The following is a 12,118-nucleotide window of genomic DNA, read 5'->3' as shown; positions in this document are numbered from 1 at the left end:
CATACAATTTTCCTGTAGAAATTCTAAGGGAATTTTAGTTTTTGCTAAACTCTATAATCCCAATCTTTGTTGTATCATGTAAGTGATTTGTCTGGAACTCATTAGCAAACTCTATAAATATCACTTTAAAGAAAATGGACCAAATTTTCTGTCTATTCTCAACTTAATTTTGAACAATTCAATTCTTTCAATTTTGCTTTGGGCTTAGATACTTCGTCTTTTTAGGCCCAAAACCTTGCCTCAATGGGCCATTACCATGTCATTTCATTTTGTGGGGCCGAAGAGGAAAAAAATCAGGTATAAACATTGCATGATGAATGAGAATTAAATTTATGAGCATTAGTATGTAAGTTATTTTGGAAAGGATGTTCATCCATGAGTATTTTAGATTATATATTCTATAGAAACATTTGGGTTATATTCAATTACTGTCACTAATATTTATGTTCATGATGATAAAATGTTTGACAAACAAAGTCGAATCCACAGAGTAGGACACGTAAACCCCCGGAATCTTCCATGGAAGCTCCGATTTTGATCCATTGAAGGCTAGGTGGTGTTTGCTGAAATGCCCCAAAGAGAGCCGTTTTTAAGAAAATAGTATGTTTTGGCCATTCTTCCTGCAGTGCAGGTAGCCTGTTAGCCTGTTATGTTCTGTTTATTTGTTTATTTGTATTGAACAAAAGAAGATCAATCATTCCATTTTCAATTATTTCCCAATCAAAGACAACTTGCACAACATGTTCCACGGAAACTCTTTTTAAAATCATATTCCTCCTGCCCCTGCCCCAGCCCCAGCCCCACCTACCTTTTTTCTTTATTTCGTCAAGTTATGGTTGTCGCCACCATGTATGTTTATTGCGAGTAACCGCTCTCACAAGATTAGGACACGTAGACGCATGCATGTGCTTTTAAGTCGTTGCCTTTTGTCTCATTCAAGTTGGTGCTGCCACACCACACCACACCACAGCTTCTTAAATTTCTTCTATTGCGATAGGACATAAATGCCCTTGCACCACCGTCAAACACAATGTGTGTAATGTATTGTGAAAGTAAACAATCACATAAAAAAATAAAATAAAAACAGTCACGAAAATAAAAGAACTGTTTTACCATGAATGAAGGCGTTCTCTGACGGAAACGGAACAATAGAGAACCTTCATTGTCGGTCGGCCCCACCACTTGACCTTTCTTAATTAATTTCTCACCAAGATTGCTGACCACTTTGCTACTTTGTGCCCATGCATCAACCCAATCAAATACCTTTGATGCTTCTTTTTCTTTTTTCTTTTTCCTTTTATTTTACAGAAACGCAGAGTCTTCTCTCTCTCACTGCTACTTAGCACTCACCAAGTCTCTTTCTCTCTCTAAAATTTTAAGTATTGCCATACCTTCTTCTTCTTCATGTTTTCAAGAAAGCAAATCTCGCCTCCAAATACTCCCTTGGAGGAGGAGAAAGACAAGTACTATTATTCAAAATATAAAGAAACCCAATTCTCACTCAACAATCCCAATTTAAAGTTTGCTGCCTTAGTTTTTATCTTCCTATCTTCTTGGCTTCTTCTTCTTCTCTTTTGGTTCCCACCCAAAACCACAAACAATGTCGCTGTTCTCCATCTCGCTCACAAAACCGAAAACGCCGAAACCATCAATCTCGCCGCCGCCGCCCCCACAAAATCGCCGTTCAAGGTTCCCACGTGCGACCCAAGCGTCGCAGTCTACGTGTACCCTCTGCCGCCCAAGTTCAACACCGGGCTCTTGAGCCGCTGCAAAACCCTCAACGTGTACACCGACATGTGTCCCCACGTGGCAAATCGCGGCCTCGGCCAGCCCCTTCCCAAGCTTGGCTCCCCCGCCGCCTGGTTCGCCACCCACCAGTTCATCGCCGAGATGATCTTCCACGCACGTGTGGAGAACCACCCCTGTCGCACCCTCGACCCCGCACGTGCCGCCCTCTTCTACGTCCCCTTCTACGGCGGCCTCCACGCCTCCAGCATGTTCAAGGAGGCCAACCTCACCGCCCGCGACGAGCTTGCCGTTAACCTCGTTGACCACCTCCAGGCGCAACCCTGGTGGGGGAGGAATAGCGGTAGGGACCACTTCATCGCCCTGGGGAGGACCGCGTGGGATTTCATGAGGGCCACCGACGGTCCGGATTTCGGCGCCAACTCCCTCCTCAACTTACCAGCTGTCAAAAACATGTCGGTGCTGACCGTGGAGCGGCACCCCTGGCAAGGCTCAAACCAGCACGGCATACCCTACCCTTCCTACTTCCACCCCTCCACGTGGCAGGAGATACTGACGTGGCAAAACAAAGTGCGGGAGATGTACCGGCCAAACCTGTTCTCCTTCATCGGCGGGCCCCGCAAGGGGTTGGAGAAGGCGGCGATCCGGAACGAGTTCATACGGCAATGCGGCGAGTCGACTCGGTGCTTTCTCATGAACTGTGGGCCCAGTGGGGCCAGCAAGTGCCACGAGCCGAGCGAGGTCTTGAAGGTTATGACCGAGTCGACGTTCTGCCTGCAGGCGCCCGGCGACTCGTTCACTCGTCGGTCAACGTTTGACTCGGTGCTGGCCGGCTGCATACCGGTGTTCTTTTCGCCGCACACGGCGTACACGCAGTATAAATGGTTTTTACCGGAAGAGGTAAAAACGTACTCGGTTTATATCGACGAGAAGAGCCCCGCGAGTAGAAAGATAGAGGACGAGTTGTTGAAGATATCGGGCGAGAAGGTGAAGGCGATGCGCGAGAAGCTCGTGGATTTGATCCCGAGTCTTACCTACGCGCATCCGAACGCCACCGATGTTGGGTTCGGAGACGCCGTCGACGTGACACTTGCGTCGCTGGCCAACCACTTGAGCGAAATGATGAATTAATTCAATTAAATTTTTGGAGCTGCGAATTGGATTGTGTGCGTGTTGAGTTTGGGAGAGATGAACAGTATTGGGACGTAGAAGGTGGAGGTTCAATGAATTAATTGACCTTTTCTTTTTAGCCTGCCGACAGTCCAGTTCTCCATTACTCACCGTCTTTTTCTTATTTTGTAAAGAACATTTCTATTTAATTCTTCAGAAATTTTAAAAAAAGAATTAATTTTTTTTTAATTAGTCACATATTTGTATTGATTGAGACAGAATACTTTCTCGTCAACCGATTATACTGTTGAAGTACAATTTTGAAGCTTGATCAAGCGATTATATTGTTGAAGTACAATTTTAATGACGAGTTTGATGATAGGATTTCGATTGTGTCTGAATGTATTTTTCTTGAGCTACAAACTTTTTGCATTCGTTGCTTTTATTTAGAAGTTCAGTGTCTGAATGTATTTTCTTGAACAAAATGAGTCTATTGGCATTTAGCCTATACTTACATTTTGATGGAAGAAGAAAGTAGTGATTCAAATTTCATAAATGAGTCTACTTGTGAAGGAGTATTTTTTTGTATTTTTTAAATAAATTATTTTTATATATATGTGAAACTGTAATTTGACAGAAGGAGGAATGTCTTCTTATCGGGAAAGAGTATGTGAAACTGTTAAAAAATTAATAAGGGAATCAAGTGAAATACACAAGGCAACAAATGAAGGTATTTTATTATAACAAAATAGTTATACGACAAAGAATTGGACAGCGGCTAGGATCTCTATTTTATCATACGACAAAGAAAAACGTGTGTAAAATATACTTCACAACCGAAAGAAATATATATATATATATATATATATATATATATGTGGATAATTGGGCTCGCAATTCAAGAATCTCCTGGATGATGTTCAAAAACATGCATCCAAAACGCAACAGCAGCACAAGGCAGCACAGCATCCCTTCCAGAAGCCATCACCTTTTGACTTAGTTTCTACAGCTGCATGTCCATGGGGATTTGGGCCATCTCTTGTTGGATAACCAGCAGGTGGTGGGGCCTGCACAAAATAAGGACTTGGAGCTGTGGAATGAGGTGGGGAAGGGTATGCTGCGCCGGAGTTATTAGCTGATGAACTCATGATCTTTGAATATTAATATTCAGACAGAGAAGAAAATAATGAAATTAAGGTAGAGAAGTATTTGTGTTTTGGTTATTTTGGATGGATAGTTGATGAGATGAAGCGCAGCTTATATAGCAAGAAAAGCAGATGAGAATTGTTGGAGTCGTTGTTTCTTAGAAGCTCGGTTGACACGGCGTGTAGCTTTGTTTATGTGGCGAAGACAAATCACAGCACAAGATTGGCACACGGCAAAAGCCTACCATAAGGCTTCTAGAAGTGTTCTTTGTTCTCATTTGCCTTTTGGACACGCAGGTCAAGGTACCTACGTTGGAAAGAGGACTACAGATACTTTCGGAAAACAAAAACGGATCTTCGCACAATATTTTGTACACAAGTGTTTGTATTCAAGGTTTAAAATATCGATGGTTTTGAAAATATCGATAGTATAAAAATATAAAAATTTTGATGAAAATATCGAGATATTATCGACATTGATAAAAATTGAATAAAAACCACGAAAATTGTAAGAAAAACTTGGAAATTTTTATTGAAATTTTATTGAAACTTTGGAGAATGTTTATTCAGTCAATTATCTATTAGTTTATCACAAAAAATTAGAAGGAAATGCATTACATGATAGGTTTAACTGATTTAAGTTCATTATATAGCGAGCTAACAAATATTATGAGTGTAGAAAATATGTAGTAATTAATGAAAAAAGATTAAACACACCATAATCATTTACATATAATGATNTTACTGCAATATTTTACACTTTGTACATTGCATGGTAAGATACATGAGTGACTTGGCACCACACATAGTTCTTATGATGTTCAAAATTTTCACTATCTTCATCATCTCTATGTGTAGAGTAAGTGTATTGTGAAGAGCAGTCATCAAATGATAAATTACCAAAATAGTTTTGCATGTAATTATTCAAAACAAAACAATATAAATATACATATTTTAGCATATTATCACAGAAACATAAGCAACATGGTGGTTAAGGCATTGGAGAATTGAAATGGCAAGGGTTTGAATCCCTTTTGTGTTTTTTTTCTTTTCATTTTTTCCATTACATCGATATTTTTGATATTTTCAATATTATAACGATATTATAGCGATATTGTGACAAAATATTGCTGAAGTATAAGCGAAATTATCGACATCGATATTATTGATATTTGTACGATATGTGTATGGATATGTTGGGCATAATTATATGTGCATTGGTGATGTTTTAAATGGCTACATTATTGTGAAGGGCATAGTTATATCATGTCATGGAATTTGGCTCCGAAATATCCGTGATTCGTAAAAATGATAATATCCTCGATATTTCGTCGATATTATCGATATTTTAGACTATGTTTGTACCCAATTTTGGAGAGTAGACCAAAAATGGTCCACTTCCCAAAATAATATATTTCTTAGGCCTAGACCCAATATCCTTCTTTTCTTTTTTTTTAAAATTAAAAAGCCAAAGGGTTCTCTTTCGCATATAGGGCCCAAGGATTAAAAGAAATCAATAAAAGCCCACGAAGATAAGAAGCCCATGCTTTTTGAGTCGCACAAAAGTTAAAAAAGAAAGATCGGTAACCGTTACACATTGACCCACGTGAGGGTCTGAAGGAGATTGTCACCATTTATGATGACTTGACCTCTTTCTCGCCCAGCAAGGCAACATGCTATACAAAAGCCGCCATAACCAGAAAGAGCCGAATTGCCAACCAGATTTCTGAGTACAACAGATTCAAATTAGAAGGCTATCGCGAAAGACTGGTGGTTTTTGTCAGAAACAACCCGTCGTTCCACCTATGAACCAGTTCAGATCGGTGGATCAGCAGCTGACTTTGGATAGCAGCTCAATATCCTTTATTTAGTGTTTATCATTAAAGCTCTCTCCTTGTCTATAAATAAAGAGCTTTCGCCACAGAAGAAGAGGACTCTCTCTCCAAAGTAGACGCAATGTCTCGAAAATACTTGAAGAACTCAAGATCTTTTCAAACCAACTTGCCTAATTTTCAGATAACCAGTTGACAACTCTTGCGTTTATCTTTTGATGCTTGGCCATCTTCATGGTATGATTTTCTTTCAAAAATAATCAGTTTGAATTCATGTACTTATCCGACTGGATTGAGAAATCTCCTGTCCTTCTTTGCCTTGTAATTTAAATTTCAAGTTAGTTAAATGGATTAATTGAGAGCCCTTATCTTCCTTTCACCGTTAAGCTAAAATCAGATAAAGAGATCGCGAAATCAACTTTAACTATTCCATTAAGCACTTGTTATTTAATTGCTTATATATATGATAAATGCTTTGATAGTTTAATTTCCTTTTCTCGCACTTTTAAATTTGTCATTCGGACACAAAGGAAGGGTCTAGGCCCAAATAGGGCTGTATCAGTCCGAAGATTGGAAAGTCGATTGGGCCTGAACTATCTCATTAGGCCCAAATTGATTATTGGCACAATCTGAGGACTATTTGAATTTGAACCAAGTTTCTAAACCTTAATAGGGTTTTGCTAACCACGATCTCCGTTTTTCCCCTTATTTGACAAGGTATTGCTCATACTTTGCAAGTTGATACACACGAACAAAAGAATATTAAAGTCCTCTTAGTTGAGGCATAGAAAGGAACTAATCCAGGCAACTACTCCCCTTGGAGCACGATGGCTTGAGTAGAGGTCTAGAACAAAGCACAAATACAGCACATCAACTCACTATATCATCTATACTAGGTCTATTGGACTGGTCTCGAACCCAATAGTGGCACGCCTATGCGAATCGTGAATCATTGCCAGGAGAAGTTGAAGGATATTGTCAAACTTGGGCCCGCACCATCCTGCCAAACTGATTCAACTTTCAATTTTGTTCAGAAGTTGAGGGAATCCTCTTCGTGAGCCAAGATGATCCAATCGGGGCATTGGTGTTGATCGGACGAACTCTCAACTCCACCGAGTAAGCCGACCTCACGTCAATCAGAAGGAGCGTGAGACGGAAAAAGGACCAACAACAAGTTTTTTCATTGATTGATCAATTTGAGACAAGGCAATTGCTTTATTATAAAGCTACCATAACTATATTGTTGTCCAAATATGTACCAACTCTTCAAAATAATGAAAATTGGGGTTTAACACAAGCATTTTTGTTAGATATTATATGATGCCTACTCATGTGTAGACTGTACAGAAGTTTAAAGTAGTATTATACCTACCTACTTTACCACTTATACAGTTAGCAGATTTTCAAACCACTCTCAAAAGTGTGCAAATGCTCTAGTTTTAAAGTGTAGTACTAGTCAATCCATATCCATGACGACCCACATGAAACTGAATAGGGACTATTTTTCAATCAATGGGGAGGAGATTCAAACTTAAAACTTCTTCCAACTTTGGGAACATTACAAAAATGGTGTTTGAATTAAATCCCTTCTTTTTTGTCATTTAGTTCATTTGTTCAGTTTGAATTTTCAACTTTATTGTATGGTCCATTAATATGCCACATAGGTGGTTGTGAATTTATCTATCATTGTATAAGTCTCAAGCTTTTCTCTCTCTTAAGAAAAGAATCTGAGAATTCTCAAAAGATATTTAAGGCCACCTCCAACCTAGCATGTCAAACCTAAAAAATTCTCAATTTGAGCTCAATTTCTCTCCCAACCCAAGAAAAGTAAGGGGCTAAAATTTAGGAAAACCTCAATCAGGGCAGAATACTAGACTAGCTATTGCCTGGACTGGAATATTTTTGTGTGTGGAGCCCATTGAGCCATGACGCAGCCCATGTGCAAAGAGGAAACAATGGGGCCCACCGCTACTGTGCTGCAGAAGTTGTCGCGCCACATGTCTGAAGCTGGTGATGTTGCCGTTGGAATCCAACGACACAATTCAAACATCTCCTTTATTTATTTATTTCAATAGTAACCCAAATCAACGGTCCAAATTAAATCTAATGGCCAAAACAAATTTTTTAATTAATCTAAATCATATCCGACGCCAAAAACTCACTCCAAACTCTATAAATAGCCACTCATTTCTCAAATATTCTATCAAAAATATTTTTTCTATTTCTCAATTTATTTTTCCTTTCTCAATTTCATGTTGAAGATGTCCATAAAGTCTATTTAAGAAGAGTACCATTGATTTTCAAACACATCATCTTCTTCATTCTCATATTTTTCATCTCATTTCAAGCTTTCAATGGATCCATCTTTTTAATTATGTTTGATGATGATTTAGATGATGAGAAACATCATCACAGAGTGATACAGGCCATTGTCCACCATACATCATTGGAGAATGAAGTCGATCACCTCCCTAAACTTGGTGGGTCGGTAGTCAGTCGTGAGTACAAGAACCATGAGAGGGAAGATCACCATCGCAGTCTCATGTCCGACTACTTCGTTGAAAGGCCGCATTTTAATACTACGGACTTTCGTAGGCAGTTCCGAATGTGAAAAGAGTTGTTTTACTGCATCTTGAATGATGTTGTCAACCACTAGCCATACTTTCGCTAGAAAAATACAAGCTCGATCAACAAGGGCTATCTCCTGAGCAAAAGTTAACCGCTGTCTTTCGTATGCTCGCATGATAATGCTTGGCTGACGCGACTGATGAGTACTGTAAATTGGGTGAAATAACAGCTCTTGAATCACTCCATAAGTTTTGTTCTGTTTCCATGTATAGTCCCTCAAATCTCCAAATCCAGATGACCTTTACAGGCTTTTGCACAAGGCGAGCCATCAAGGCTTCCCAGGCATGTTAGGAAGTCTTGCCTACATGCACTGGGAATGGAAGAACTGCGCCTGATGCTTGGGTAGGCCAGTTTACCAGTAAAAAAAAAAAAAAATAGCCCACTATTGTGCTAGAGGTTGTGGCCTAGTATGAAACATGGATACGACGTGCCTTTTTCGAAGCTATTGGATCCAACAATGATATCAACATTTTAGCTCGTTCCCCACTGCTCAATGATGTGGTGCATAGAGTGCTTCCTAGGTTGAATATATTGTCAATAGAAATCAATACCATTTGGGCTACTATTTGGCACATGGGATCTACCACCATTGGGCTACTTTGGTGAAGACAATCTCTTCTCCTGATAACCCAAAGAAGAGACTTTTTGTACAAATGCAAGAAGCCTACAGGAAGGATGTTGAAAGAGTATTTGGAATACTACAGGCTCAATGGGCTATTGTTTGGGGCCCTGCACGTATGTGGTGCAAGGATAACCTCCACTCAATCATGATGACATGTATAATTTTGCACAACATGATTGTGAAGGACGAGTACAAATATGTTGAAGATGAATTTGATGATGAGAATACGTGTCCACAACGATCCAGGAGGGTTAAAGCAAGATAATATGACCTTGAGGCAAGCATTACATACGAGTACGACCAAGATAGACAGACTCTTTCTGATTACAAGATTCATCATAATAGGGTTCGATCTCCATATGTGCATCAGAGTTTCCGATATAATTTGATCAATCATCTTTGGAGGAGGTTTGGAGATAGTGAATGAGGTCGACAGTTGTTTCAATCCTTTTTTTTTTTTTTTGTTTAAATTATGTTGTGTGTTTTCTTTTGGAATAAAATTATATTTGTGAAATTTCAATTTTTTTTTACGTCAAATTGTTCAAAAAATTAAATTATGAAGTTATTTAAAAAGATTAATTGAAAAAAAGTTATCCATGCAAAAAAAATACACTTAAACTATTCTTAAACAATTTAATAAAGTTGCAGACTTAAAATTTGAGTGTGGATGGTTGGGGAAAAATACAGTTTGAGTGCGGGCAAAACTCAAGTAGTTACTTTTAAGGGGAAAAATTTGGGTTTACGACCAAATGCGTTGGAGAATGCCTAAGTAAGTTTCCCTCTCTCCCTATTTCATAAGGAAAAAAAAAAAAAAGATATCTAAGTAAAAGGTAGAAATATCAGGGCCGGCCTTGACTTTTGGGTGACCCTAGGCGATAAATTAAATGAGACTCCTTCCTTAGTATACAATAAAGCTTAATATGAAAGGATTTTATTTTAGTTTTGCTCATTCATTCTTTTTGATTTAAACATAGTAATGATCATTCTAACAAAGCAAAAGTACATGAATAATAAGAAAACAAAAATCATATTTAGGTCCATGTGTAGTCAAATAGCTTCTAACATTTAACAAAACAACCTATTCTTTGACAATAAGTTCTCAAATATCATTCTTTTTGGCGAAATGTGCTAATTAAACAAATAAAGAGAATCAACAAACCACCTAACAAAAGATAGAGGCCAAGTCCCAACAACAAAAGGCAAGAACAAAACCCAACAGAGACCAGCATATAGGGTTTAAGGTGGGAAAAAATAGTTTGCTGGATGGGAAAAAAATATAAAGAGTGTTGAAGGAAAATGTGAACCTCCCAACATAATTTCATCACCACTAATTAACTAATGAGGTTTTATTATTTTAGGTTCTACCCATTCGAGACGTAGTGTCTTTTAATTACAATCCTTTGATTCAAGGGAACACTCTTTGATTCCATCATAAAGAAACAGAATGTTTGCATTTGGTTTTACGGCTGCCCCTAAGTCGAACCTCAGGGTGCCTATGTATCCCTTGCTGGAATCAAGCCACTCGTAGTTCAAAGAATCGCAATGAATAAATGACTCATTGCAAGGGAAATTTGATTTGAATTGTATTGAGAAGCGTTTGAGTGAATTTAGTTTGAATAAACCAGGGATTCGATATGGAATTGTGTTTTGGACGATTGCATCAAGATTGAATCTCTAGTTGCCTACGTACCCTTTCGAAGGGATCAAACCAACGTAGTTCGGTTTTAAGATTTGGAAATTAGCAGGTAAGTGTGGCCCACTAATTAAGAATTTGTGTCTTTGAGACAGTTTTGGAGATTTTAAGATTTTCATAGATAAATAATCCATGAGAAAATTTGGAAATTAATAGTTAAGTGTGGCCTACTAATTGAGAATTTGTGTTTGAGGGATTTGGATATAATTTCATTGAAATTTGCATGGGTAGATGACCCCTGAAATATTGGATGGTTTTGTACCACTTTTCTTGTTGTCAATGTCCAAGAAAAATAATGAGTATTTTGATTATCCCATTAATTTTTCCTAAAATTGACAATTGCACTTGGGAAAGTGTTTTGGCAAAATTTGGTTAAGATAAACCAGGGATTTAAATTTGGTTGCGGTTCCAACTATTGGGATGTTAGACTACCTACGTACCCTTAACGGGATCAAACCGACGTAGTTCCAAAAAATTTGATTTAACTTGCCTGGTTTTGTACCACTTGGGCCTTTGATGTGGTTTTGTACCACTTGGGCTTCAATTTGTTGATTTAGGAATTAATGGACATTTTAGAATTTAAGCCCATTATTCCATAATTTGTGGACCTGAGACTTTGCACCGACTGTTCACCAACCGGATTTTTTTTACTCTATAAGTCTATTGGGATGGAGATAATGGAATGAGCCCATCGTATTTAATACCACCGAATCTTGAGATGTGAGTTCTGGAGACGTCGGGACTTGAGATATGAGATGAACCCATTGTGTCTTGATATCTATTTTGACATTAGACCATTAGGCCATGAGAAACTTCAGTTTTGTATCAAAAAAGAAACCATATTGTTTCTTCCCTTCTGGAGCCTCACGCGGTGGGAGCTTTTTCCACCACAAAGAATATTGTCTTCTGGAGCCTCAAGCTCCCTGTACAATAATATTGTCTTCAAGCCTTTATGTGGTACATTTTTCCACCACAAAGAAATCTTTGTTTTTTTTTATTTAAAATATTTGTCTTCAGCTGCAATTCTTGTCTTAGAGGCCATAAAGACTTAGGAATCATATGAGCCACCCCTTTCTTTTAATTGCTATAGCAACATCACTGGTTTGAACAAGTTGGTTGTCTTGAGCCTTTCCTCCACCCCATATGACGAGTAGCATTTCTTGACTTCCACAAGTCAGCAAAGGGAACTAGCCTTTTTCTTGATGGTGGATCATTGTTATCACAAAAAAATGATATTTGTGTGCCTTATCCAGCTGGTTCTTTTCGACTTGGTGCCAAAAGTAAATGCCTTTTAATTTGATCAAGACACCCAATGATAAAAATCCTTCTCCCAGTGAAGTAT

At 38.4% G+C, this 12,118-nt stretch overlaps 2 protein-coding genes across 2 annotated transcripts; one reads left to right on the top strand and one right to left on the bottom strand.

The window, feature by feature from the left end:
* The first annotated feature begins 1,317 nt into the window (after window positions 1-1,317).
* On the top strand, window positions 1,318-3,240 carry LOC117631564 (probable xyloglucan galactosyltransferase GT17). Its single transcript, XM_034364795.1, has one exon. The coding sequence runs from the start codon at window positions 1,405-1,407 to the stop codon at window positions 2,875-2,877; it is 1,473 nt and encodes a 490-aa protein (XP_034220686.1). The 5' UTR covers window positions 1,318-1,404; the 3' UTR covers window positions 2,878-3,240.
* A 479-nt stretch (window positions 3,241-3,719) lies between these two features.
* LOC117632161 (cysteine-rich and transmembrane domain-containing protein WIH2-like) lies at window positions 3,720-4,077 on the bottom strand. Its single transcript, XM_034365578.1, has one exon. It carries the CDS (start codon window positions 4,002-4,004, stop codon window positions 3,777-3,779), a length of 228 nt encoding a protein of 75 aa, XP_034221469.1. The 5' UTR covers window positions 4,005-4,077; the 3' UTR covers window positions 3,720-3,776.
* Window positions 4,078-12,118: the final 8,041 nt, after the last annotated feature.

Source organism: Prunus dulcis, chromosome 6 (assembly GCF_902201215.1).
Source record: "Prunus dulcis chromosome 6, ALMONDv2, whole genome shotgun sequence".
Classification (NCBI taxonomy): Eukaryota; Viridiplantae; Streptophyta; class Magnoliopsida; order Rosales; family Rosaceae; genus Prunus; species Prunus dulcis.
This window is presented reverse-complemented; position numbering and strand designations above follow the sequence as displayed.